We start from the raw sequence: 27981 nt of genomic DNA, 5'->3' as shown, positions 1-27981 counted from the left end.
TAGCCGAAACACTTAATAAAATTAACATAATTTAAAAATGCATTCATTTTGCCAATTTTAATTATTTTCATCATGCTCCTCCTCTCCCTCTTCCTCCAGCGAGGCACCCTCCCGCAGCATTTCCACTTTGTGCAGAGTAAAGTTTACATTGTAGTAGGGCACATTGAGAGTCACGACAATACAGTAGAGCAGAACCTGCAAGTGTTTCGTACGCAACAGATACGAAGCGCCTTGTCCTTTCGGGAACAACGGATGATCCTTGCTTTGGCAATCGAACATAAAGAAGCCGCCATCAAAGCCCATAGTGCGACCAATAGCCAAAGAGTGTTTGTAGCACTGCAACACACCGAATTGGAAGTGAGTGAAGAAATACATTAGCGCGTCGGCCAAGTTCATTGTGGTGCGTGTGCCCGGATTGTAGAGTTTGCCGAAGGCAACATGCTCCAAATGTACCACAAATTTAATATTCTCCAGAGTACAATCCAAATTCAAGTCCTCTAGTGAGAATTCATAATCCGATAGTTTGATGTTCTCCAAGCTCTCGCGATGATAACGATCGCCATTGATCACAATCGTGTCGAGCAAGTGTGGACTCCAATCTGTCAAACGATAAACCTTGGCAGCACAGCAAGCCATCACATTACATGCCAGATATTGTTTGCCACGCGAGGCGCTACCAAATACTGGCGCTTCGGGATGTAAATTGCCCCATAGCGACCACAAACGTCCATCGATCTCGATATCGAAACGCTTGAGCTTGGTGACGGGCAAATTGCGATAGCGACCCGCAGTATTGCGACGATTCATGCGACTCCATACCGGCAAACAATTTTCCAAATCCAACCAAGCCATAGTTTCGGGGTGCGCACACATAACCGCCTCGTCTTCGCCATGCTGCGTCGTCTTGCATTCGATCGGCACCGACAAATCGGTGAGCAATTGCAGTATGCGCGTCTTGGGTCCCGCCTTTCTGTACGAGATCACATCGATCACATGTAGTGCGTACTCACCGGCCATTTGCCATGATGCATTCGCCGCACGTTTATCCACATATTTTAGTAGTGACTCGATATCGGCGAAGAGTACCCACGAAGCAGTGTTACGTTCACCGTAACGCTTCACACCCTTCTTACATTTACCCTTGCGTGGTCCCTGCTTTTCAACATAATCGCCATCATCATCTTCTTCTTCCTCCTCTTCGCCGTCCTGTGATTTCTCCATCGATGGATAGGGATCGAAAAGGTGATAGTACTCATCGTGAAAGATGGCGAATGTCGTATTCGACACTTGGAGCAACATATACTTGCGTGTTTGCATCGATTTGGCAATCTTACGTGATACATTAGCGCCCGCCATGCCGGCTGGTTCGTGTGTCTTAACCCAGACATCGAATTTGTAATCGTCCACCGTGACATTCTTGATAAATCGCTCGAACGCCGAAGTCATATTCGTCACACGACTGGCAATCGTTTTGCCGCTCTCGATCACACGATCCACACGTTGTGCAGACCACTGATTGAGCGGACGCAATATTGTGTACAACACCGCCAATGTGCTGGCAAAGAAACAAGGCTTGATTTTATCGACCAAAGCCTCGGAACGTCCTTCCAACGCGGTGGTACCCTGTATCTTGAAGTTACAGTCCTTCTCGCGCATACGATAGCCGTAGAGGATTTTATGTGGCTTGAAACTGGTATCGAGTTCGCGTTGTAAGCGTTTGCCTGGCTTATGCTTCAACTCCACTTCTTCCTCTTCATACTCTTCCATCTCCTCCATTTCATCCTCTTCGAACTCCTCTTCTAAGTCGGTAGGTTCGGCTGAACGACTCATATTGACTTTCTTTTTACCTATTTTATGCAGAAGACCCAGAAAAACAACAAATTAAACGATTGCACAATAAAATTTTGTCCAACAAAAAGATTTAGAATTTCGAAACAAATACATATGGATATTGGAAACAAAAAACAAACTAAGCAAATTTTGACTAAAAAAATTTCTCCAAAACTTTTCAACGCATTCTGTAACGAGTAGTAGATACAGTGGATTTATGATGAAGAAGTAATGAAAAAGTTTCTACCATAAATCATTAATAAGACCTAACAGTAGAAGCAAGAACATAACATATGTTACTTGGACATTCTAGCTCATTCCCAAAATAAAATTTATACCTTGAACTATTATTTGAAAATCACAAGACCCATTACGAAACGGAATAATCTACTTTGAAAAAAAATTTTATATTATGTCATACCAACTTTTTAACACCTACCTTTTCCTTTGGTCCGTTTTTGGGCACGTGCGGCTATCTTCTCCTCCTTCTCCTCCAAGAAGCGCTGTATACGTTCATTCTCCTTACGCAGCTCACGATCGAGGAAACGTATCTTATCCATACGCAAACGATCCAATTTCTGCTTACGATCGCTCTCAGCCGCATACACGGACTCCTCAACTTCTGGTGGCCATTGCCGATAGCGCTCAGGCGGTACATTTGTCATGTCCAAAACCCTTATAGCGACCGCAACATAATTGGTGATCTCACAACCTTGCGGATTGCAACCGAACTCTATGCGTCGTATTAGCGAGTCCAATTCAACAAAACGTAACAGACAACCCGGACCAGAGCCGAACTTACGATAACCGACAGGTGTGCATGGAAAACCAATAAACATATAGAGGAAATTATAGCGTTTTACAATCAGACATGAGAACATCTGACAAATGACAATCAAGCGATTATAGGTTATCAAACTCTCGAGCAACATTTGACGCAACGTGCGCGTCATGGAACTTTGTATAACACGCTCTAAATGTAACAGGTAAATATTCTTGCCAATATTTATTTTCGGCATACTCTTCGAAAGGAATGCGCTTAAAGTCGCCTCATAGTTGGAGAACTCTTCGCCGAAGCTATTGGATGACTCCACTGCAAAATCGACCAACTCTTTATTCCATGTGGAGATATTGTACTTCGAACTCAGTGCCGTGGCCACCAAAGTTGAGAGCAGACCATTTAATTTGCTCACTTCGGTCTCCTCTTGCGGTATATACGATTGACCCATCACAACCCACGAGCCGTCCGGCAACAGCTCGAAGTTTGTACGTATCTCCAACTCCTTTTCCAGTGTCAGTGGACGTGGTGGTGGTGAAGGTTGTTTCTGGAACTCGGCATAGACATTGTCATAATCTTCGCCATGCAATAACTTATAGCGTAAGCCCTGTAAATATTCTTTATCGGAACGTAACAGCACCTTATCGGCTTGTTTGTATAACTGCAAGCGACTCGGTGTGGGTTCAATCATATTTTCAATAATCTCGCATATAATTTCATCCAACAAAGTGTTAACAACGTCGGCATCCTCAAACTCGGGTATACGATCCTCATCCGGTATTGTTTCGATACTGTACGCACGTCCAAGCTTCTTCTTGCCTTTGCCCTTCTTAGATTGGCGTTTCTCAAGATCTTTGGTAGCAAGCTTAGGATAGGTAATTTGTAAGCGCGGATATTTATTTTTCATATTCGCCGCCGACAACATCGGACGTATACAACCGATGCTAATGCCATGCACGAAAAATTTACCACCGCGTCGCATTTTAAGCGCTTTCTGATAGAGTATTCTGCAAAACGATTCGAAATTTGAGTGCATTTGTAGACAGGCCACACCTTTGGTGAGATAATCTTCCGGGTCCAACACTTGTCCAGCTTTGCCACGTCGAAATGGATCAAACAAATAGTAGTACTCCATATCGCGCCATATCGCTATGACGGAATTATCGATTTGCAAGAGCGCCGCGTCGTAATTACTCGCAAAGAGATCGCGCACAACCGATGTCAATTGTGATTCGAGATATGACTTGCAATTCGTCACATGACCGGTATAAAGAAAGGGATGTTTTTTCATTGTTGCACGAAATGCGCCAAGCATAATCACATCCGGTATATCCACAATATTCATATGTTGTTTTTTCTTCAGTTTCAAGCGTTTCAAGAAGGTCTTATAAAATGCCTGACCGAATTTGATCAGCTCATCAATGATTTCCATACGCCACGTTGACGCGCGTTCAATATTGGAATATAATAGCGCCAGGAGGGAAATGACTATTGAGCCATTCTGCTCGTTACCCGTTATCGGCTGTTGGATACCATTATTAGCCGCCGGTATGATCGCATATGTGCCATTCACCACTGCCCACAGTCGATGTGTGCGCTTCGGGAACGGTTTACCGGCTATGGGACTGCTTATTTTACCGAAATTTTTTATGGAAATCTCATATAAACTCATCTCACTTTTCACATCGGCTTTGCTGAAGCTGATTATCAAATGCACCAAGTGTTCCACGAAAGTGACGGACATTAGTGAGCAACTGCCATTGGTGAAGTCACGCTGACACAATTCATCGCGTCCGTAGGGATCGAAAATGTAGAATGTGTTGGTGCAACGTTTCCATATCAACATATATATACCCTTAGCGACTAACACAGCGGCATTATATTTCAAGAAATACAACGAAAGTACTTTGTATATATTCGGCTCGGAGTCGATTGGCCCAGTGAAGTGGAGCTTAAAACCAATTTCCGCTTGTTTCTCCACAATTTGTGGTATTATGTCGAAATCATTATCTTCAGATTTGTAATTGAGATTAGTGCTCTTCTTTAAAAGCTTCTCGCCAGTCGTTAATATACCATCCAAGGTCTCGGAAGTCCAAAAGTCTGGATTGAAACGAAAACTTTCGACATAAGCGGCGAACATACAAGCAATCTCTTTCGGACGATTGAAGTAACTGATGAAGATGAATAAAATATATTTATAACAGATAGAGTACACTATAAAACTTATAGTAACCACGCACAAAGCTCTCTAGTTCTACGATATGTTCGAGAAGACCAACTAAAAAATATGCACTTACCTAAATTTTGGTTTCGGCTTGTCATCTGGTTGTATTGCTAATGTTCCAAATACGATTTCAGCGGTGAAAGTCTTGTCCAAGTCATTGGGTATTTTAAATGTGGTCAGCTCTAGATGTCTGCAATCTACGATTTTTATTTATAGCTATACTGAGTTGAACTCATTCTCTGGTGTTTATTTCGTGATGACATTTACTTACCGAACTTCGGCACTGAAGCATCGAGAAAAGCGCGATCCAAATTACTTTCATGTTGCTGTAGACCAATATTCCATGTCCATAAATCGTTCGGGTCACGTCCTTGTATCAAGTCAACTCTATCCAGATTTTGTTCATCGAACTTTTGTTGTAAAATACGTGGATTATAGTTGCTATATGGTATGTCATCTTCATCCAATGGCGGGAGTGGCCGCTCAGTTTGATTATGAAACATACCACTCTTTGGACGTTTCAATTCAAGCTGAGGAAAAGAAGTTTAAGGTTAAAATTTGAAAAAATAAAGAATGGCGAGCTATATTTTTATTATTGAAGATAGAACAAAGCAATCCGATATTTTAAATGGCCCGTGGTGGAACTTAAAAGGTCTATTGAACTGCTAGATCTTTGCAAGGCTCACATCGCCGCAATACTAGGCGCCCTAACTAAACAGTGTCTTATTGGCTCCCGCGCGGTGAGCTGAAAGATTGTGGAGGACGCAACTTATCAAAGTTATAATGAGAAAGATGAGGAGAAAATATCTAAACACTGGCTTACGTCAGACTAAGGTTGGAGCATCTCGGTTTCCTCGGTTTCCAAATTTCTTTTGCTGGCTCAAGACGTTTAGTCGATATGCGACAGCCGTTTTGATCCATACGTAATGAACCTAGACCCAAAAATCAGACATAGAATCGATGCAAGCATGAGAAGATACTCCACCCTTGAATTGATGTAAGAATGTAAGCCATTTGTAGATACTCAATTGTTTAAGAGAGTCTTTATAACGTCAGCAATTTCAGATTTAAATAATCACGAATGAAGTGTCAGATGTTATCTTGGAAATGCTCGTCGAAAAACACTGTAACCTTCTGTGACATCGAGCATGAATATCCGATGGATCTGCTTTTAGACTGCATAGCAATCTGTAGACGAAGGAGGACGTCTCAGGGATCCCCGTATTCTAATATGAATGCCTCGCCCCTCTAGCGCCTAGGAGGAACTTTGAATTTATAAGGGTGCGGGGACGTGAGTGCAACGCAGTCTTGTGAAAAATAAGGAACAATTCGGAAGCGCAGTTTTGCATACAAAGTTCCATGGATCGTACTATGCTAGAGAAGAAATCTTTTTGCCAAACCTTTTCGAATTAATCACGTAAATTTAACCACCAGACAGGGATAATCTGAATTAGTTTGAAATTTGAGTTCCCAATGGAACAATAGAATTGAAAACGTCGAAAAGGTTAAAGAAACAGTGCTTGAAAAGCATCGTGTTGATATTAGAGAGACAGCAGATCTTAGATATATAAATTATGGATCGACTAACGACATTTTGAATAATGTTTTGGGTGAAGCGTGTCAATGCTAGAACCGTACCAAAAGACCTGAACCTTCAGCAAAAACGACATCGAATAGAGGACCCCACATTCTTCAAACGCACGATTACTGGGGACGAGACATGGGTTTATGAATATAACATCGAAATTTTAAACGAATCCAGCGAATGGAAAAGAATCGGAACCGAGAAAAACACGTCAAAGGCGGACAAAAATCAAGGCGATGCTCATCATTTTCATTAATTACTGTGGTGTGGTTCGCCATAATCTGTTCCTTAGGATCAAACGGTCAATAGGAATACTACTTAGGTATTTTAAGGCATCTACGTGAAGTAATTCGTAGTTGGTGTCCAGATTTGTGAGAAGAAAATGCATGGATTTTTCCCTGCAATAAAGCGCTTTTATAAGTATTCTAGATTGCTGATGATTATGACTGACTATTTGACCAAACACGAAGCGAGAGTCGAATTCGCCTTGTCAGACACAACACGAGAGTCATTTTTTAGCCAACGAAATCGCCAAATTTAGCTCTTTGTGACTTTTTTCTGTTTTCAAAAGTGAAAATCTGATTTTTTCAAGTCAGTAAGAGTAATATGTATTTGATTAGATGTTATGCTCTTGCACCGACGCAGTTAAAGTCGAAGCTCATACTAGTAAGAGAGGCAGTGAGAAGGTTTCAACTGAGTTAAAAAATTTAGATTTGGAAGGCTTTGGATACACTACGAGTATCTTTCAGAACAGCACCGACTTAATGAGCGAAATGGTCGAACTAACAATATAAAAAATTTCTAGCTTCAAATATTCATACGTCTATGTGTGTTTTCAATAAAATTTATCGGTTATTGAAAACGAAAATGTATGTATATGTTACAATAACTATATATTTTATTCTTAAACTTAAAATAAGTCTTGTTATTGAAAGAAACTATTTCACACTTGTTGTTAATGTCAACATCGTGGAATGCAAGCAAATAAATTTTACTAGATTCAGTAGTGATTAATCAGAATTATGGCATAAGCTACCATTAACAAGTATTTATTATTTAATGTATAGTATATACTTGTATTTCCGCATATACGAGTATTAACTATTATTTTATCTTGGCGAAAAAGCATAACTGTGAAAACTTGCACAGAGCACAACAATCTTATCGGCAAATAAGCGCTCATTGAAACTACAGACTATCGGTCAAAACATACTTACAAGCATGTATGTACTTATATTGTATTAGTTAAAACAATATATGTAACGGTGTTTATATGGTAGGTCCATAACATACCGACGAGCAAACTATGTTCTGTGTATGGGGAAGTTATGGCGTGAGAATGAATCTGTGTTTAAATGTATAAATATACCTCTGTCACATAAGCTGTTTTGAGTGACCAACGAATTTAATGACCGTTTCAAAAGAGTTCAAAACATAAGTATTATATTTAATATTTTTTGTGTATATATGTACATATATAATTACAGTTAAATAATATTATTCCAAAATGTTACAGGAAAGTCAGTATTTTTATTCAAATGAATGTATTAAATGAATAAATAATTCTATATAGCTTTTAATCGTCCAGTTTTAACCGAGTTTTACTACTCTTCTTTAACTTAACATAAATAGAATATATACAAATTCAAATACATAAGTATATAATATAATATATAAAAAATAAATATTGTATTAAAAAAAATTATGGTAGGATGAATTTCGGGTGTAACCAAACATTTTATACTTTTGCAACTTGCACATTTCCAAACAGGAGAATTACCTTCAGTTGTAGCAAAATTTTATATTAATTTTGGAAAAACGTTAACTTCAGCAGCGCCGAAGCTCTAAAAGCCTTCATAGCGACATTTCTTATACCAAAACTGTGTGTATTGACTGACAAATTTGTATAGCAGCTGCGCTATAAATGTATATTCGCAGATTGTAGTGTTCTCTTGGACAATAATCTTTGCCAAATTTTCATGAAGATAAAAATATAAGAGTACATATGTACATCATTTTTACCGATCACTTTGTGTGACTGCTTTATCTTATAGTAGTCCTTTGTTAACATTTAGCCAAGTACACAGCCTTTTTTCTTTTTTACATTAAGCCAGGACAACAACCTTTGTGTGCATTTGGGGTCAATTACGCTTTTGTTTACATTTTATGGGAGTTAATGAGCCCTTTGTTTACATTATAAGTTGAATGACCCTTTTGTTTACATTTGGCCGAGAACAGTGGACACAGCGTCCATTTGAGGTCAATGAACTTTTTGTTTAGCCAAGTTCACAATCTTTGTTTACATTTAGCCAAGTCAGCAATTCTTATTTACATTATGGGTCTCTGACCCATTTGTTTTACTTTTTATGGCGAAAATGACCCCTTTGTTTACATTTAAGGTCAATGACATTTTTGGTTATATTAAGCCAAATCAACAACCATTGTTTACATTTGGGGTCACGGACCCATTTTTTTACATTTTACGAGGTCAATTTCCCCTTTGTTTACATTGGGGTCATGGACCCATTTGTTTCCATTTGAATTCGTAGACTAATTTCGGCATAAAAGTATAGCATATCAAATATTATATATTACTTTCAGTTAATTTGACTTGGATATCTTACATATTGACGGATATTTACGGTATAAATCCAACCGAAAGTTTGAAAATTTTATATAAGTTACTTATATGGAAGATAATATCAGTGCTGATTTTATCAATTTTTGGCATTACTACACATTCTTAAACGGAAAATATGACCTGTGAGTTTCATTAAGGTACCTTACAAGCCAACACCAAAAGAGGGTTGGGTTATTATCCGATTCTAGCTATTTTCACACTGTCGTAAGAGACGTTAAAATTATTTGTTCTATACCGAACATCTAATGGTACCAAGTTTCACAAAGTTTTCTTAAGTTTTACTAAAGTACAGCTTGCACGGACAGACGGACGAACGAACGGATACCGGTCTGATATCGGCGGTTCCGAGAAATGAGCACTCCTTTGAAGAGGAAAGAACATGTTCAAAATTTCCGATGGAGTATCTTAAAAAATAAGCACTTAAAATAGCTATAAATATATTAGAAATAACTTAATAGAATCTTCGACGTTTCCGACCTTGGCAAGCTTAATATACCCTGTTCAAGGTATAATTATTTAATGTCTATTCAACAACCACAGAAAACAAAGTTTCAGATTTATTACATATTTATTAGAAATAAATGTCACTTACATTTATGGCATTCTTTCCGAAAAAATTAATATTAAGGAGATTATACCCGCCCCTCAAATAAGGATAAGAGGAAGTTTAATAATATATAGTTTAAAACAAGTAAGGAAGGGCTAAGTTCGGGTGTCACCGAACATTTTATACTCTCGCATGATAAAGTGATAATCGAGATTTCATTATCCGTCATTTACATATTTTTCAAATACCGTATTTGTGTAAAGTTTTATTCCGCTATCATCATTGGTTCCTAATGTACTCGTATATATTATACAGAGAAGGCATCAGATGGAATTAAAAATAGCGTTATATTGGAAGAAGGCATGGTTGTGAACCGATGTCACCCATATTTCGTACATGTCATCAGGCTGTTAAGAAAATATTATATACCGAATTTCATTGAAATAGATTGAGTAGTTCCTGAGATATGGTTTTTGGTCCATAAGTGGGCGACGCCACGCCCATTTTCAATTTTAAAGCCTGGGTGCAGCTTCCTTCTGCCATTTCTTCCGTAAAATGGCAGAATTTCTGACGTTTTTTGTTAGTCGGTTAACGCACTTTTAGTGATTTTGAACATAACCTTTGTATGGGAGGTGGGCGTGGTTATTATCCGATTTCTTCCATTATTGAACTGTATATGGAAATGCCTGAAGAAAACGACTCTGTGGAGTTTGGTTGACATAGCTATAGTAGTTTCCGAAATATGTACAAAAAACTTAGTAGGGGGCGGGACCACGCCCACTTTTACAAAAAAAATTACGTCCAAATATGCCCCTCCCTAATGCAATCCTTTGTGCCAAATTTCACTTTAATATCTTTATTTATGGCTTAGTTATGACACTTTATAGGTTTTCGGTTTTCGCCATTTTGTGGGCGTGGCAGTTGGCCGATTTTGCCCATCTTCGAACTTAACCTTCTTATGGAGCCAAGGAATACGTGTACCAAGTTTCATCATGATATCTCAATTTTTACTCAAGTTACAGCTTGCACGGACGGACGGACAGACGGACGGACGGACAGACAGACATCCGGATTTCAACTCTACTCATCACCCTGATCACTTTGGTATATATAACCCTATGTCTGACTCTTTTAGTTTCTTTTAGTTTTAGGACTTACAAACAACCGTTATGTGAACAAAACTATAATACTCTCCTTAGCAACTTTGTTGCGAGAGTATAATTATTAATGATTAATTGTCTTCCTAGTATTAAATTTTTTTGGAAAGAATTTTGTAAATGTAGCAGATCTTAACAGATGGATGTGTAACGACGCACCTAGGATTTTAGGAGGCCCATTATGAAACCGTCGTGACTAAGTTTGCTATTATAGAACAGATCTTCATATTCTCATAGAAGCTGTTCTATAGTTTCCTTCTCTTCTAGCTCCTGACAGCTTCTACAATAGTCATTGTATGGCGTTCCTAGTCTTCTGGTATGTCTGCCAATTATACAGTGACCGGATGGTACTCCCACCAGAGTTCTAATGTCATATTTATGAATTTTAAAGTCGGCATTGGCCGCATGTGCCACATTCGCATGCTTGTTGAACAAGTATTGCCTCCACTGAGACTGCGGCATTGAGTTCAGGTGTTTTAATGGCGTCACCTCTGAAAAAGTAATGAGTATTTTTATACCCTGAACAGGGTATATTAAGTTTGTCACGAAGTTTGTAACACCCAGAAGGAAGCGTAGGAGACCCTGTAAAGTATATAGTATATATAAATGATCAGTATGTTGAGCTGAGTCGATTTAGCCATGTCCGTCTGTCTGTATATATACGAACTAGTCCCTCAGTTTTTAAGATATCGTTTTGAAATTTTGCAAACGTCATTTTATCTTCAAGAAGCTGGTCATTTGTCGGAACTGCCAATATCCGACCACTATAACTTATAGCTGCCATACAAACTGAACGATCGGAATCAAGTTCTTGTATGGAAAACTTTTGCATTTGACAAGATATATTCACGAAATTTGATATAGATTTTTTTTTTAGGCAACAGTGTAATCTCCGAAGAAATTGTTCAGATCGGTTTACTATAGCATATACATAGCTGCCGTACAAACCGAACGATCGGAATCAAGTGCTTGTATGGAAAACTTTCGCATTTGACGTGGTATCTTCACGAAATTTGACATGGATTACTACGAAAAAATTGTTCAGATCGAATTACTATAGCATATAGCTTCTATATAAACTGAACACATAGTTACTAAAAGACATGCATCTTTGAAGGATATATTAGCTTCGGTGCAGCCGAAGTTAACGCTTGTTTTTTTTTTTTTTTAATTAGAATGATCCTTCAGGTCTCTCGGTAATTAATATTGTAATATCATTTTAGCACTCAATTCACTTAGTTACTGCGATTGCCAATTAAACCAAACAGATTCTGTTGAAAATACTTTAAAGATTTCCACCAATGTTTGGAAACAGTATGTAAATAAGCATATGTAGTACTATACATACTCGTATTTATGTACTTGTATGTATGTGTACTTATGTACATACGTATAGTGGAAAATCAGAATCTTAAACACGCATGTATCAGAGTGATTGGACGCGTACTTTGCGCTAAAGTTCAGCAATCAGCGAAAAATGTTTAATGTATGTATGTATGTAAGCGGGAACCAATATGAGTGTAATATTTATTATATATTATGTTGCTGTAATGTGCTGAAACGTTCACAATTTACATAGCGAAACACACATACACATAATAATGGGTTTCTATATTGTGTAGTATTTAGTATTTTGCCCATAACTGACGCTCCCTCTCACACACTGATTATTTTTATAGATATAATTGTATGCATACTCGCTCATACTAATTTACATATGAAATTATAACAAACTCGAATTATAAATTTAAAACAGGGAACGAAGTACATTATATATATTTGAGCGCTTGCTGCCTGCGTGTATATTATATGTATGTACATATGTATATAGATAAGTAGAGTGATCACTTGTTTGTTTAACTTCTATCTGCTATCTTTGTATGTATGATGCAGTGAAAGCGCTGGGGCTGTTGATTCACTTAAAAGTAGTTTAATGACTAATACTAGTAGATACAGATTTACATACATATATATTTAAAAGTGATTGACTAGTGATAAATATATGAGTGATCATATTGAACATGAAACAGGTGCGCCAACAATATTGGAGGAAATAGTAAGATATAGAATGACAAGGAAAAACAACCCATACTATTTTTGAAATTACAAAAAATCTATTTGGAATTTGCTTAGGTAATGCTTTTCATCGAACTTTATTATTTACATTGCTTCCTCCCTCTCTTGTTAAGAAACAGTGCACCTTCGTGTGAAATTTTGAAATTTTGTTTTTTTCGCTTGTTACTCTGAAAAATTGGTTAACAGACCCCCCTAAAAAAGGAACTCTAAGTATGAGCTCTTAATTGCAACGTTGAAATATATTAACGGTTAATCTTCTAGGAAATGTTCTTCTCTACATACAGTCTATAGTCTATACAATTTTAAGAGATACTAATAGAAGCAAAAAATAATAAAACTTTGTTCATAATTTTAAAATTCTAAATTTATTCTTTAAAAGCTATGTCGTCCCCTCCTCTTTCGCACTAATATATTTGTGCCAACGTTTTTTCCCATCCACGAAACAGTTGTTAAAGTCAATTTTCGGAATAGGCAATTTACTCAAAACGGTTTCCGCGGAACGGTCGTTCGAATTTGCTGAATACCCAGAAGCCTCACGGAGCTAAATCAAGCGAATATGGAGGTTGTGGCACGATATTGGTTGAAAATTTAGCGAAAAACTCACGAAGAATCAATACAGTATGCCCATAATTCCGGCCTCTTTTTACGAATAGCTTCGCGCAACCGACGCATAACACTCAAATAGTATTCCTTGTTGACATTTTGGCCGATCGGAAGGAATTCAGAGTGCAGCACACCTCTATAATCGAAGAAAACTGTCAACATAACCTTGATATTTGACCTGCTTTGGCGTGGTTTTTTGGCTTCGGCTCACTTTGTCACAAAAATCGGCCGATTGATTGACTGTTTCCTGGTCGTAAGCATAGATCCAAGACTCATCGCCACTAATAGCACATTTCGTGAATACTGGTAATCCGAAAGTATCGTTTTACAGATGTTAACGCGACGCTTTTTTTCGAAAAAATTTAGTGATTTTGGAACCAATCGTGCTTTCACTTTTCTGAGGCCAAAATAATATTTCAAAATGGGTTTCACCGATCCTTTCGATATTCCAATGATGCCAGTAACATCTCTGGCTGGTAATCGTCGATGCTCAAGCACCAATTCCTTTATTTTATTGACGTATTGATCATCAGTTGCTTTTGATGCATAAAAAAATAAATGGCCATTTTTGTAGAGCAGTAAATTTCCTACAAAACTAGTAGTTTTCAGCTAATTATTTTTCTTTGTGGGGTTATAAAATTCAAAAGAAAAAATAATTTGCATTAAAAGAGTCAAATTTCAACCGATAATATCTTTTAAACGGTTAGGTTTACGAAAAACTCGTTTAAGATCTTTTTTTGAAAAACATTCAATTTCCTACAAAATATACGAAACGAAATATTTTTTCAAGAAAGCAAGATACACATTTTTCTATCTGTTAATACAAAAAAATAGAAAACCGTTAGGCGGAAGACGTTTCCGTTACAATTGAGAGCCAATACTTGGAGAGCCTTTCTTAGAAATGTCTATCAACTAATTATTCAGAGAACAAAGCGAAAAAAAACCACTCGTTTTTTTTGATCCATCCTAAAAAAATTGATACCGCAGATTTTTTAATTCCCAAGAATCGCTTTTTCGCACTGACCCGCTAGATGTGGCCTTTAAAACTCAATAATGTCTGTTTTCTTATTAAGAAGTAAATTTTTAAAGCTTACTCTCATGCAAGACATTTGAAAAGAAATTATATCACTCTTATAGGAAAACACTGTGTAAGTTAGTTTTTTATAAGTAATACATTTTGATAATAATCTTTACTGCAAATCTTAACAACTTTAAAAATTTCAAAATATCATACAATTATGTCGATGGCTCAATAGCTGAGCAAGAAAATATATTTTTATGTAATATTTCAAAATATTGTACAAATACAGGGCGACAAAAGAGATGCTTATATTTAAAAATTATTTAATTGGTTTTGCAACCGTGCTCCGTCCGAGCTTTAGCTTCAAGGCGCCCTAAAACGTAAAGCCTTTAAGAACATCTATTCTTAAGGAATCCAAAATCACTATTTGTATTAATTCGACTCTTAAATATGGGGAACATCTTTAAAAGGTATTATTCAGAATCTTCTACTATTTATCCGTAAAGAAATGCAGCTTAAAACAAAGAATTATTGGGAGCTTTATCGGAGAGTAATATTTATGGTTCATTAAATTCAAATAATATATAATGTTAGAGTAATAGTAAGAAAATTTTATAGTTTTATGATATCATGATTATTTAAGTTCTCGTATTATCTCTTCTCTGCCTGTAATAACTCTAACTCCAGTTGACTAAGCGGGCACCTTGGATCACGATGCCTCTCTAGCTGAAGTTGTCATAGAGAAGCAAGTTTATCGAAGACATAAGTCGCCTAACCGCTTCGCAGTGCGGACATGTCATATATATGTAAATGCCTAACCGAGTAACTTGGATCACAACTTTATCTAACCGAACTTTATCGTAATTTTAGTCGATTGGAGATATCTTCTCAAATAAATAAGTTTTCCATACACAGACTTGACTTTGATCGATAAATTTGTATAGAAGCTGTATCCTATAATGGTCCGATATCGGCAGCTCCAGCAAGTGAGCAGCTTCTTGAGAAAAAGAGGACTAAATTTCAAATCGATATTTCAAAAGTGAAGTTTTATCTCGTTGATCATTTATACACATACCCGTATATACTCTACATGGGTATATTTTCTACAATAATAACATGCGATAAGAAAAAACAAGCTTACATACCTATGAACATGCATACATGTAGTGCATAAAGTACATATGTACATACATATGTAAAGCGCTAGTTTTTGCTACCCAATGCAATCCGCTCACGCAGGATTAAAATGTATAAAGGAGCTTAAGAAGAGATCACGACTAAATAAATATTGAGTTTTAAGCTCCAGCAAACAAAAATCATAAAAAATACTATACTCGTACATATGTACATATATACGTAAGTATATTCGCAAATATGTACTCATATATAAATAAAAATACACCGGTATATAGTATGTATATGTATATGTATGTGTGCATTCGTCAAATTGAAGTGTATCAATTGTCGATGTCGATGCCGGTTAAGTGAGGTGAATTGAAACATTGTCACACAATAAGCTAGAATAAAGAGAGCAAAATGAAATCAGCACTATTAGACAGTGCAGAGTCAAAGCGTCAAAGCTTTCCTCCTACAAAACGTCATCGTTTAAACGGCATCATACGTGCATTTAGGAAGTAAAGGCGAAATTTCTGCACTTTTATGCATTCGCTTTGAGTGCTATTTGTTTTTGCCTTTTTTGTTTTTGTCTGCTGAATGTCATAACGTATGATTGTATGGCATTGAGGTGATGGCAAAGCCTTCAAGAATTCGCCAGAGCAACAATACCGCGCTCTCGACTCTCATACTTCATTCTAGGCACTACCACTAATACAGTTGCACATAGCGTATGCAGTTGTGCACATGAAAATCGGCTTGCTCGCTGCTTGTGCACTTGACGCGCATTCGGTATTTTAATTTTATACTACTTGAACATTGCACAGTGGTGTGTTGGGGAAGATTTCATGCACAAAATTCAAACAATTATCCTTTGTGTGTGAATTATTATAGACAAATGTTATTTATTATTTTTCAAATATAGTATATAGAGTAGATAGATAAGGATCGATGATTTTTGAAAGTAATGAAATCTTTGAAAGATGAAACTTATTGGAAAAGAAAGATAAAAAGACAAAACTTAAATGAAAAATAATTAACGAGCGATTTAATCACGGGAAGAGGAGAGGGTAAGGGTCATTGAATTTTAAAGGGTTAAAAAGATTTCCGAACTTCCAGCTGACTTTATGCTGAATATATCGGCCAATAATCTCACTGAAAATGACAGAACATGTTTTACTCATAACAGTATATCTTTATGCCTTAAATAGATACAATTCACCTACCCCGGCAGACTTTGCTCTATATGATTGGTTATGGTACATACTACATATGTGATATAACTTAATGAAACCCAGGAAACATTTTTCAGCTGTAGGATCGTTTAGTGAGGAATTTGTTTGCATTATTTGAGTTTGAGTACTTTCCATTCATGCCGAAGATTTATGATTACGATGAAAATAAAAATGTGAAGGGAAGTGATATTTATGTATATCTTATAATTTTGATCAAAGTAAAGAGGAAGCATCGAATTCATATCGCTAGTATAATCTATATCTTGAAATAAATTAGTTCGAATATAAAACACAAAATATTAATTTTGGACTGCTGCCACATTTTATTGATTGAAAACGACCTGACTTCAACATAAAACCCTACTAAAGATGTAAGCAGAATACCAGAGAACATAAAAGAATCCACATGGTGTCATTGTATGAATTATCTAGGAAAATACATATATCAAATTATTTTTCAACTACTACTTTTTTTAAACCATAATTAATAAATAAAAAATACAAAAATATAAAATTATAAAAATTCATAAGATATTTAGAAATCGCAGGATATAAACAGATTCATTCCTCGTTTGTTCATCAATATTCCCTGATTGATCATGTTAACAAAGCTGTAATTCTACAGATTGCTTTCTGTTAAAATCAAAGCAATGTTAAGATTTCACGGGGTGAATTCCATCGTTATGAGGTGAATTCCGCGGTTGAAATTCGATGTCGAACCTGCACCTTCTCATTGTTTTATGTTCTCTGGTACTACCCAAAATCCTACCCGCTTTATTAGTTAATACCAACATTTTCTTTTTTCTTGCCCTAATAATTATCGTCTATTTTGAAGGTTCCTACTGCTTCATTTTTCACTACATAAGCCTACTATGCAATAATACATATACATATGTATGTACATATGTTTGCCTGCATTTCGTTCTGTTGGCAAATGCTACTGCCGTGTCGTGTCTGCGGCTGCGATTGCCGTGCCAAGGCAAGGTGTTTGCATGCCTTAAAGTCGCTAAAAGTGTCTGTGTGTTGTGTTTTTCGTTTCGTTCTTCTTTTTTCTTTTCGCTACTTACGTATGTATGTACGTACTTACTCGCAAGGCAAACAAACGTAGCAAACGCACAAGTGGCCACCCCACCGCACAGCGACCCCAGCCATCACACACACACAGGCTGTTACTTGGCACATGGTTCATAGTATTTTTGTTGTTTGTAGGCTCTAGCTATAGCCTAGCGCATCTTGTGCACTTGCCTACGTCTGTGAGCGCCCATGTATTGGTGCATTTTTGTGCTTTACGGCCAGTACGAACCGCATATTGACTTCCCGACTGAGTGCCACTATACAAACATAAGTATATCGATATGTAGGCGTGTGTATTTGTAAGACTATGAGCACCACTACCGACGACCACTGCTGGTGGTTGCTAGTTGTCTCGTTGGAGTGGCTGAATTTTAATACCCATTACTCGTGCGCGTACCATACACACCCGCAATGTCATGCTATGCCACAGCCATGCCACTATGGCACTGTTTAGGTCGTAGCTATTCATTTACCACAACCACACACTATAGTAGCTGGTGCTGGCTGTCATGTCTGTTATAGCATATGCCAATGCCAGCTTATTGTCTGCTTGTGTGTGTGTGTGCGTATTGTTGCCTAGCACTGTGCAATGTTATTGTTGTTCTCTACTTATCGCTTACGTTTATATGCTCGCCGTCTAGTGGCGTTTGCCATGTGGCTTAATATACCCAGCGTCGTCATAAGTATGTGTACACATACATACATATAAGCACGCAAACACAATCGTGCTACCGGCTGTGTGCCCACCGCTTTCGGTGGCTGTCGTAGCTGTTGTTGCGTATTAGCATTTCCATGTATTTGTTGGCCGTTGTTGGTTTTTCTCATACGAATACGCGGTACGGTTTTTATTTCATATGGCCAAACAACACACAGAACCAACACCAGTGCCACTTAGTCGCTTCGCGTTACTCAGCAGTTAAGCATTACAGCAAAGCCGAAACGCGCTAAAGCACAGCGCACGAGAATAATAGTAGAACCGACCCCGCTGCCGAAGCAACTGAGAATAACAATACAACAACAAATAACCAGAACACACAAAAAGAGTAAATAAAATTGATAAAAAAGAAGAAACAAAAGCACACAACAACAATAACAAGCACAAATATGGGCCTAGCATAAACAAAACCAGGTGTTGGGAAGTGTCTGTGTACCTGTTTTGGCGTGCTTGTGTGTGTATGTGTGTACTAAGCGAAATAAGGAGAGCCCAACGCCTTCGTCGCCACAACGCTCGGCTCGACACCACTCGTTGACGGCGCAACGAAAACGCGACTTAACGACGAAGTCCACTCAAGGTGAGCCGAGCACCAGCACCTTTTTGGTACATGGAGCATTGGTAGTATCCGTTTGTTAAGTGGAGCTGCGCATCCAGTAAAAAGGTGGTGATCGAATTATAGGTATATTATAGCGGTTACGTGGAGTATCACCTGATCTACGCGCACACATATAAACGTGCATGAACATGTTTAAACGCATATGAACATATAAACACATGCAAAAATCATACGAGTGCGATCCACTAGTTCGTAGTTGTTAGTTGTTGTGGGAGTTGGCGTAAAAACAAAACACACTAAAAACGAAGACGAAAAATTACGAAATAAGCAAAGCTGTGTGAAAGCCAATTTGCTATGCTGTGCTCTACGAAAGCTAGTGGTTAATCACCGTTGAAGCTGCAGCTGCTGCACTGCACCTGTATAGGTACACACATGCATAAATGAGTATATTTTTTTCATTTGTGTATGTGTGTGTGTGTGGAGAGCACATTCGTTACCAATTGAAGCAAATAGCCACCAACAACAAACATTTTTATTTTTTTTTGTACGCCAAGCAAAAACAAAACAAGTGTGCATACAACTAGCACTTAATATTGCTAACTGTGTAGTCTTGTCAATGCCTTCGCTTCGTACACACATTTGATTTGACAAAAAGTGCATGTAAAGAGCACACAAAAACAAGTGGGGTGCAAAATTGCGAACGAGAAAGCGAGCAGTGAGTGGGAAAGTAGAATTGGAGATAAATAAACGCAATTGCGCGCATGCAAAATATATCACATACATACATACATATGTACATGCATATACATAAGTATTGTACAATATACATACATATGTACATACGTACTCGGTTGACATTAAAAGAACAGTTGTTTGATTCGCGTGCGGAATTTGGAGAATTTTAAGTGGAAAGCACGAATTTGCAGTGTTTTGCAGGAAAATTTAGTAAAAAAATTTAAAAAAATAGTATTATTAGTAAAAAAATACTAAAATATATAACAATATAAAATTAAAAAAATAAAAATAAATTATTAACCAAAAAAATTATTTTAAAAATTAAAAATAAGAAATAATATTGCGTTATCAACTGCTTTGCTTTTAAGCAATATATTGCTATTGCTAAAATATATAAAACTTATTCAAAAAAGTTAAATCGAAAAATTAAAATAAAAAGTTAAAAATTAAAAAATAATTTAAAAATTAATAAAAAAATTAAATGAAAATAAAAAAAATTAACTAAAACCGAATTAACAAAATTGACAAACTAAACAAAATAAATAAAATATTATTAAAATAATTTCAACTGAATTGCTGTTAAGCGGTGGCATTCTACAAATATAAAACTTAAAAAAAAAATAATATAAAAAGAATAAAATCTTAAATTAAAAAAAAAAACAATTTTAATGCTCAACTGCACTGCTTTAAAAAAAAGTGGCATTCCAAAAAATATAAAACTTATATGAAAAAAGTTTAAACTAAAAAAAATTTAAAAAAATAAAAATGTTTCATAAAATAAAAATAAATAATTAAAAAAATTAAACTGCATAGCTTTAAGCTAAAGGTTCTGAAAAACATTAAACTTACATAAACGCAGCAAAATTTATGTTTAGCACCTATGTACATACATATGTACATATGTATGTTTACAACATAGTACATAATACATACATATAACAGTAATTAGCCGCAAACCCTTCACGCTTCTGCTAAACTAAGCTAAAACCGCCTATTAGTGTTTACAACAAAAAATATATGTACATAAATTAAAATATATAGTATAAACCACTGCCACTACAAAATAACTACAAACACACATACTGCAAAGCATAACGCGTACAACAGCGCTACAATGACCGCTAAACCGCCAAAACGTGCCAATAAAGGGGTAAGTTTCCTATTTTTAACACGCATACAAGTATTTCCCACATTTTACGCATTTTCTTAACAACCCCGCATAGATACCTACATATATACATATACTTCGTTAGCCACACAGTACAAAGCAGCTTGTGACCAGTTTGCTACTGCCCAACACGCGCTGCCAACTCAGCCCACCAAACATGGTCAGCGCTTGCAAGCAAACGCGCACACCTACATACATACAAACACACACAGCAACGCTTTAGCTTATCGCCCCGACGAAAGCATATTGTTGGCTACTACGAAGATGGTCTACTTTTTCAATACTCAACCAATATTGCGACTTGTATAGGCTATAACAAGCGTTCTATAAGCTCTAACAAGCGTACACTTCGTTCTAAAAGCGCACAGCGTCTCTCTACAACGCACTTGTACACCAGACAAACGTCACGAAGTGTACATGTGGTTTTGCTTTGGTGTGTGTGCGCTCGCGTGCACCTTTTGCCACTGTAGTATTTATTTTAACCACGTCAAATAACGCATTGAGGGTTATTTTTGTGTTTTATAGAACAGCCAACAGCCAACAGCCAGTACGGGCAGTAACAATGACAGTTATACAACAATACAGTCAAAGTGGAACATACCGCACACATACAAGCACACTTGCAAGTATAAATTTGTATATGTATACGTGCGCGTATGTAAATATGTTTGTATATTTAAGCGTGTTTCTCGTTGCCATTGCGACTGCCAAGTTTTAGTTTATATCACCACTTGTGGCAATAACAGAATCGTGCAAACGAACAATGACATATACTTGCATATACATACGTACAAGTATGAGTACACATACATATGCATTTGTATCTATGGGTTTTTGGTTTTTATATGCATCCATGCACACGCAATTGCATGCCTCTTTATGGCCATAATGCTTATGGACTGGCCTTTATGCCTTTGGCTGTCGAAAATGAGCAGTAAGTGAATGCTTTTATGTACAAATCATTTGATTGTCTGCGCCACAATGATCCCGTAAGCGAATGTTGCTCAAAAAGCGATAAATTCTTGAAGGAAGATTGAAAATCTTTCGAATGTTTTTGTTGTTGTAGCTGCAAAAAATATTCTTAAGATAATTTCAGAGATTTTGTCGAGTCCACAGTCCTTGGAATCCAGGTCTGTTTCGATTACATAGACCCAACTGTCAAGAGACGAAGAAGCTGTGAGCATATTTAGCTGAGATAGCGCTTGGGGGTGGTATTTTTCGATGTTTTTTTTATATTTCACAAATATATTGACCACAAATTATACATATAAATGGCAGTATTTTGAATATTAATTTAAAATTTTTGGTGGTGTTTGAATCTCGTAATTTCTTCTAAATCACTTACCATCGAGTACAGCTTCATATAAGGGAACAGAAATAATAGCAAACGAATTACTCTAAAAAATATATATGTCGGATGAAAAGTTATTTTTAAATGAAGCAGTCTTTATACATATGATCAAAATTGACCCGGACTGAGTCTTTTAAAATGCGGGCACAAACCAAATAGATGAAATGAATCGATGGATTGGATCGATCGTGTGAAGTTTGAACTCCCTATGTCAATTAGTGTGCGTTTGACAGCTTTGACGTCGCGAAAAGTTTATCTGGCGAATTTCATCATGTAAAATAATTGTACAAAGAGCTAGTGTGAAGCTTTATGTTTCGAATGGAATCACGGTTACGGAATCGTTGAAAATGTTGCAGAAGTATTTTGCAGAATCCGCTTTATCATGAAATGAATGACACAAAGCTTTTAGTGAGGGTTCTGAACTCATCGCAAACTTGCCACATGATAACTTCGATAACAACTCAACATTTCTTGTGGATCGTCTAAATATACAGCTGAGACAACTATCTTCATCAAACGCATCATTACTGGTGAGGAGACGTAAATTTATGAATATGGCATCGGAACTGTGCAACAATCTAACGAATAGCACCCTAAAAATGAGCTGAAACCTATAAAATGAAAATTCGCTGAACGCACTGAATCCATCCCAGTACAGGCATATAACAAGTGTATGGAAAATTGGATTAATAGTTGGCATAGTTGTATTGGTCCATTTTAAAGGCTATAATAAAGACAGTAATTAAAATACGTGAAAATTTTTTTTCGTCAGTCCGGGTCAAATGTGATCAAGTGTACTTTTTCTTTAAACTATAATTTTGCTATAAAGAAATATTGTTCGGATAAAAACGTATGCTTTTACTTAAATAGTTGTTTAGAAATCAAAGTATGTAAATATAAATTAGGATTTAAAAACAAAAATACTTTCAAGAGCATGTTAAGCAATCAGTGTGAGCAAACCCTCTAATCACTCGATTAAAAAACAATAATTATCGACGTTTATACTTTTGATAAAGAACTTTCATTATCCGTTAGCTTCATATGATTATTTTTAGGTAACGTCTAGGTTCATAATAAAGTTCAAGCTGTATTGGTCTATAATGAGCTCAAGAAGCTTCATCTTATATAGAGTTCTCATAAATCCAAATATTACTTAATAAATTGTCTCTTCAAAACATTTATTTTATATCTCCGGACTATCTCGATCAACCTGATTTCACGATCATGTAAAATGATTTTGTGTATTTTCGGTAATTTCGTCTTTAACTCCATCCCTTGAATGCCCACTGGATCGTCGTCTTAACTGTTCTATGACCTATATCGAATTTAGAAAATTATTCGCGAATGGTTATTATGTAGCTATTATAGATATATCGCAGGGACAAATTGTCCGATTTCCACATATTATTTAGAGGCTAAATCTAACTACCAAAGCAATTTTGATGACAGTCTCTTGAAAATATTGCGAAGATTTTAACCTTTCTGTATTAGAGTACAGAATGCGAATACCCATAGTGCACTTCTGATTTATTAAAAGGCTCCGAGAAAAATTGGTTCAATGTAATAGATGGTCTTGAAATACGTACTTCTAGCTCTGAGCAATCTATGGCATACGAAATTGTTCCTTCATCTCTTATTCTAAATACCTTTTATACTTATAAATAATAACAATGCTTAATAATTAAATATTCTTCCTGTTGTCACCAACTTCCAGGTCAAACGACGTAACGAGCGAAACATATTGACATTCTATGAGAAAATCGCCGTCATACACTACTACGATGAGACGAGTGTTTCACGAAATCGCCTAGCTAAACTATTCCACTGTTGTGCCACACAAATTCGACGCATACTCGAACACAAAAATGAACTGCTGCAACAATTGGCCACGCTCAGCGAAACGGATGCAACGAATTTCATCGAAGAGATGACACGCAAACGTCGCAAATTCGAAATGAGCGCCATTAGTTTCATACTACATCAATGGGTGGAGCGCTGTCGTGAATTGCGTTTGCGTAAAACCATAACAAATCAGACGCTCAAGGATACGGCGCTCAAAATGGCCGCCATACTGAATTTGCCCAGCTTTCGGCCTTCGTATCGTTGGCTAGATCGTTTCCGCAGCAAATACAGATACACAGCCGAAGATCTGGGCACAGCGGGTGCGCATGCCGTTGATGGTGAACTGGCGGTGGAGGACATTATTATTGAGTATAAAGATGCTTTACCGAATTTCATGCAAACCGAAATTTCAGAAATAACCTCACTCGACAAGGCAATGCATGCGGAAGTGGAAAAGACAAAGACGCTGCTGCAAAATGCAAGCAATGAGAATAGCGTGGATTTTGTGGTTAGCGATGAGGAGGATGAGGTAGAAGAGGTGCCTGATGATGCCGGTCAAGTAGACGATGACATAGCTTTGGTGGTGAGCGATTCGAAAGACTCCAGTGGTTGCTCTTCGAACACCCAAGCGAGTACACCAAACATGAACCAGCCGAATGAACTTAATGCTGAGCAAATCAAAATGAATGCCGGCACAACAGCTGTACTGGGCAGTATATTCCCGCATCTGGCTGTTATACATCAGTTTGCGCTACTCAATGCCGATGTCAAGGCGCTGGAGTTGATCTCACAACTGGGTGTGCACATGCAGAAGCAAGCGGTCGACGGCGCATACAAACAACTGACGCTGGCGTCAACAAACGAGGAGTGTATCGCAGACAATATGCAATCGGATGTAGGCGGTTTTTATGCCGCCGATCTTGATGATATCGTGCTCATTGAATGAGTAGTTTATTATCTATATATAAACATAAAGATGTAATACTTATATACATATTATTAGTATGTAGTTTTGTAGTGATTAATTTTAAGATGCTCTAGAGAGCAACATCCACACATTGGCCTTTGAATATTTAAAACATCCACCGCCTTAACATAAAACTATAGTCAGAACTGTGAAGTCACATAAGCTAATGCATAAGTCCTCATATTATATACACATATATACATACATACTTGGGTATAATATAAATATTAGTATACATAGTATATTTAAATACCTAAAAATATAAGAATTTGAGTTCATAAATGAAATTTTTTGAAGCATTAAATATCATTCATCAAAAGGAAGTAAAGTATTTATATCGTAAAGATAATTAGAGGAAATGGTAACAAGATCCACAAATTTCGTTTTCAATGGACTTGCACTACTTTGGAACTACACTTAGCTATAAGTATATCCACATAAGCTTCATAATATTTTCATGAAGCTTTCACCTTTGATAGGGGTAGAGCTGTCCATGTAAATAATAATAACCCCTCATACCATAATGGAAAGGATTTGAGTGCCATAACGAGCTTTTTCAATACAGAAACATGTCTAGAGACTCTTCGGGCTTAACGAGAGACGACTGATACTCGAAAAGTTATTTTATTTCATCTGATCAAATTTGACCCGGACTGTGCCAGTTGAACTGCGCGCGCAAACGGAATCGATACTTAGATGGGTACAATCTTTTTTATGTTCGTGTGAAATTTGATCTCCATGAGGCAATTATGTGTGTGTTTGACAGCTGTTTGTTTTCGACGGCAAAAGTTTGCCCGGCGATTTTTACCATGGAAAGATAATGGAACAACGAAATTCGTTTTACTTGAAATTTTATGTTTTAGTGGAATCACGACGAATCGTTTAAAATGTTGCGGAAGAGTGTTGGGGAGTCTACTTTATCACGAACACAAAATTCGAGTGGCATTCAGTGAAGGTTGTCAAATCATCGAACATTTTCCTCATGCAAGTCCACCTCTGTTAATGACGATAATATCGAAGAATTTGAAGGAAGAGTGGTAGAAAATCGACGTGTGGGCATCGAGAGATATCAACATCTCTTATAGATTGGATCAATACCTTGTGGTTAGTGTTTTGGGTATCAGTCCTAGACTCGTTCCAAAAGCCCTGAACCTTTTGTCATAACGACGCCGAATAGAGGTCGCAAAAAAGATGTTTGAGAATGAAACTGAGTACCATATATTCATCAAACGCATCATTACGGGCGACGAGAAGAGGGTTTATGAATACGACTTCGAAACGGTCCAATAATCTAGAGAATGGCCATACAAAAATAATGGCGCTGGAAAATACATATTATCGAACGTTGCCATAATTCTATAAGCCAAAATGAGCCAATTTTGAAGGCGATAACAAAGATTTGTAACATACCTGAAAATGTCAGTCCGGGTCAACTTTGATCATACAGTATATAATGTCAGATTAATTGAATTGCGACGGTTTGAGTGCATAAGTGTACAATACAGCTCTCAGAGAGAAAAGTTATTCCAACGAGAGTGAATGTAAAAACAATAGAAAAAATCATCCGGTGCTCTTTGAAAAACCAAACACATATCTTTGAAGAAGATGGGAAAGTGTAGAAAAAATAATGTTGTTGTTATTCTAGAAGTTACAATGTTCCAACCAAAAATAAATATGTATATTGCATCAAAACTCTTATTCCAGTCTCCCCTTCTCGGAAGTTTGGGAATTGTAGAATCTAATCGCTACAGGCTAAATTCATTGCGTTGAGTGGCAATTATTCGACCTAAATACTATCCAAATAAATCCAGCGTTATTCATTGGGCACACTTTCTCTCCCACTCCCAGAGAAATGAAACCATATTTTGGAAACCTTGCAGACCGACAAAGCTGATTGCATTCGCGAATAGAACACAATAAAACAATTAGTGGATGAAAGAAAAAGACGTCCACGTAGCATATAGTACTTCTTGATACTTAAAATAATGTAAAAGAAGTAAAATATGTAGTAAGGGAACCCTTGATATATAGTATTTAAACAGATTTCCAACTTACCATCTTCGCTGAGGGCTTATAAATTACATCCAAACTGCAGGATGGGCTCGCAATTTGCGGTTTTACCGACTTCTCTCCCTCCTCATCTTCTTCTTCGCCCGTCGCATCGCCTTCACTCTCCGCCTGACTCGGCACCGGACTAACGAGCTCAATATGACTAGGCGCCTTTAGGGGCATTTCAGAACCATCATGTACGCGACGCGTCAAATCATAAGCCACGCGTAGAAAGCGTTCGCGCATTATTGAATGTTCCTTCAATTCGCTTGGCGTACGCTGTGGGTTTGTGCACAGCAGATAATCATCGGTTTTGGAGCATTTCTTTTTGATCTCACGTTGAAAGCGTGACTCTTTCACTTTTTGATTGAGCCGTCGTAATTCATCTTCGATGGTCATCACTTTAGAAATGGTCGAATTTTCCGGTCGATCACATTTACGCACTTTTTCGCACATTTCAATCTTCCAGTCGGGTGAGTTCGGGCTGTCGCCCATATAGGTGCGCACTTCATATGGATTCTTCGATGGACTGACGTCCGATTGTAGGTTCACAAATTTTTTCAACATTTTTGCGATTTAATATTGTTATGGTTCACTTTAAGAAAATTGTAGAAATAAATTCAAAAGCGAGTTGAGGTGTGCGGTAGAATGGAAGAATATGTATGTATGTATAAGCAATTTCGCGAAAACAGAAATTTTTTTAAATCCTCTAAG

The 27981-nt window shown here is 37.0% G+C and overlaps 2 protein-coding genes across 2 annotated transcripts; one reads left to right on the top strand and one right to left on the bottom strand.

Moving 5' to 3' along the window:
• Nucleotides 1–27970, bottom strand: LOC120777405. The gene is made up of 5 exons (XM_040108704.1): nucleotides 27274–27970; nucleotides 5104–5362; nucleotides 4906–5029; nucleotides 2270–4779; nucleotides 1–1847 (listed from the first exon to the last, which is right to left on the bottom strand). The coding sequence occupies exons 1-5, from the start codon at nucleotides 27832–27834 to the stop codon at nucleotides 58–60; spliced, it is 5244 nt and encodes a 1747-aa protein (XP_039964638.1). The 5' UTR covers nucleotides 27835–27970; the 3' UTR covers nucleotides 1–57.
• On the top strand, nucleotides 20708–25463 carry LOC120777407. The gene is made up of 2 exons (XM_040108705.1): nucleotides 20708–21040; nucleotides 24124–25463. Exons 1-2 carry the CDS (start codon nucleotides 21005–21007, stop codon nucleotides 25195–25197), a joined length of 1110 nt encoding a protein of 369 aa, XP_039964639.1. The 5' UTR covers nucleotides 20708–21004; the 3' UTR covers nucleotides 25198–25463.
• Nucleotides 27971–27981: the final 11 nt, after the last annotated feature.

This window comes from Bactrocera tryoni, chromosome 5, assembly GCF_016617805.1.
Source record: "Bactrocera tryoni isolate S06 chromosome 5, CSIRO_BtryS06_freeze2, whole genome shotgun sequence".
In the NCBI taxonomy this organism is placed as follows: Eukaryota; Metazoa; Arthropoda; class Insecta; order Diptera; family Tephritidae; genus Bactrocera; species Bactrocera tryoni.
The sequence above is the reverse complement of the archived record's forward strand: the minus strand, read 5'-3'. Positions and strand labels throughout refer to the sequence as shown.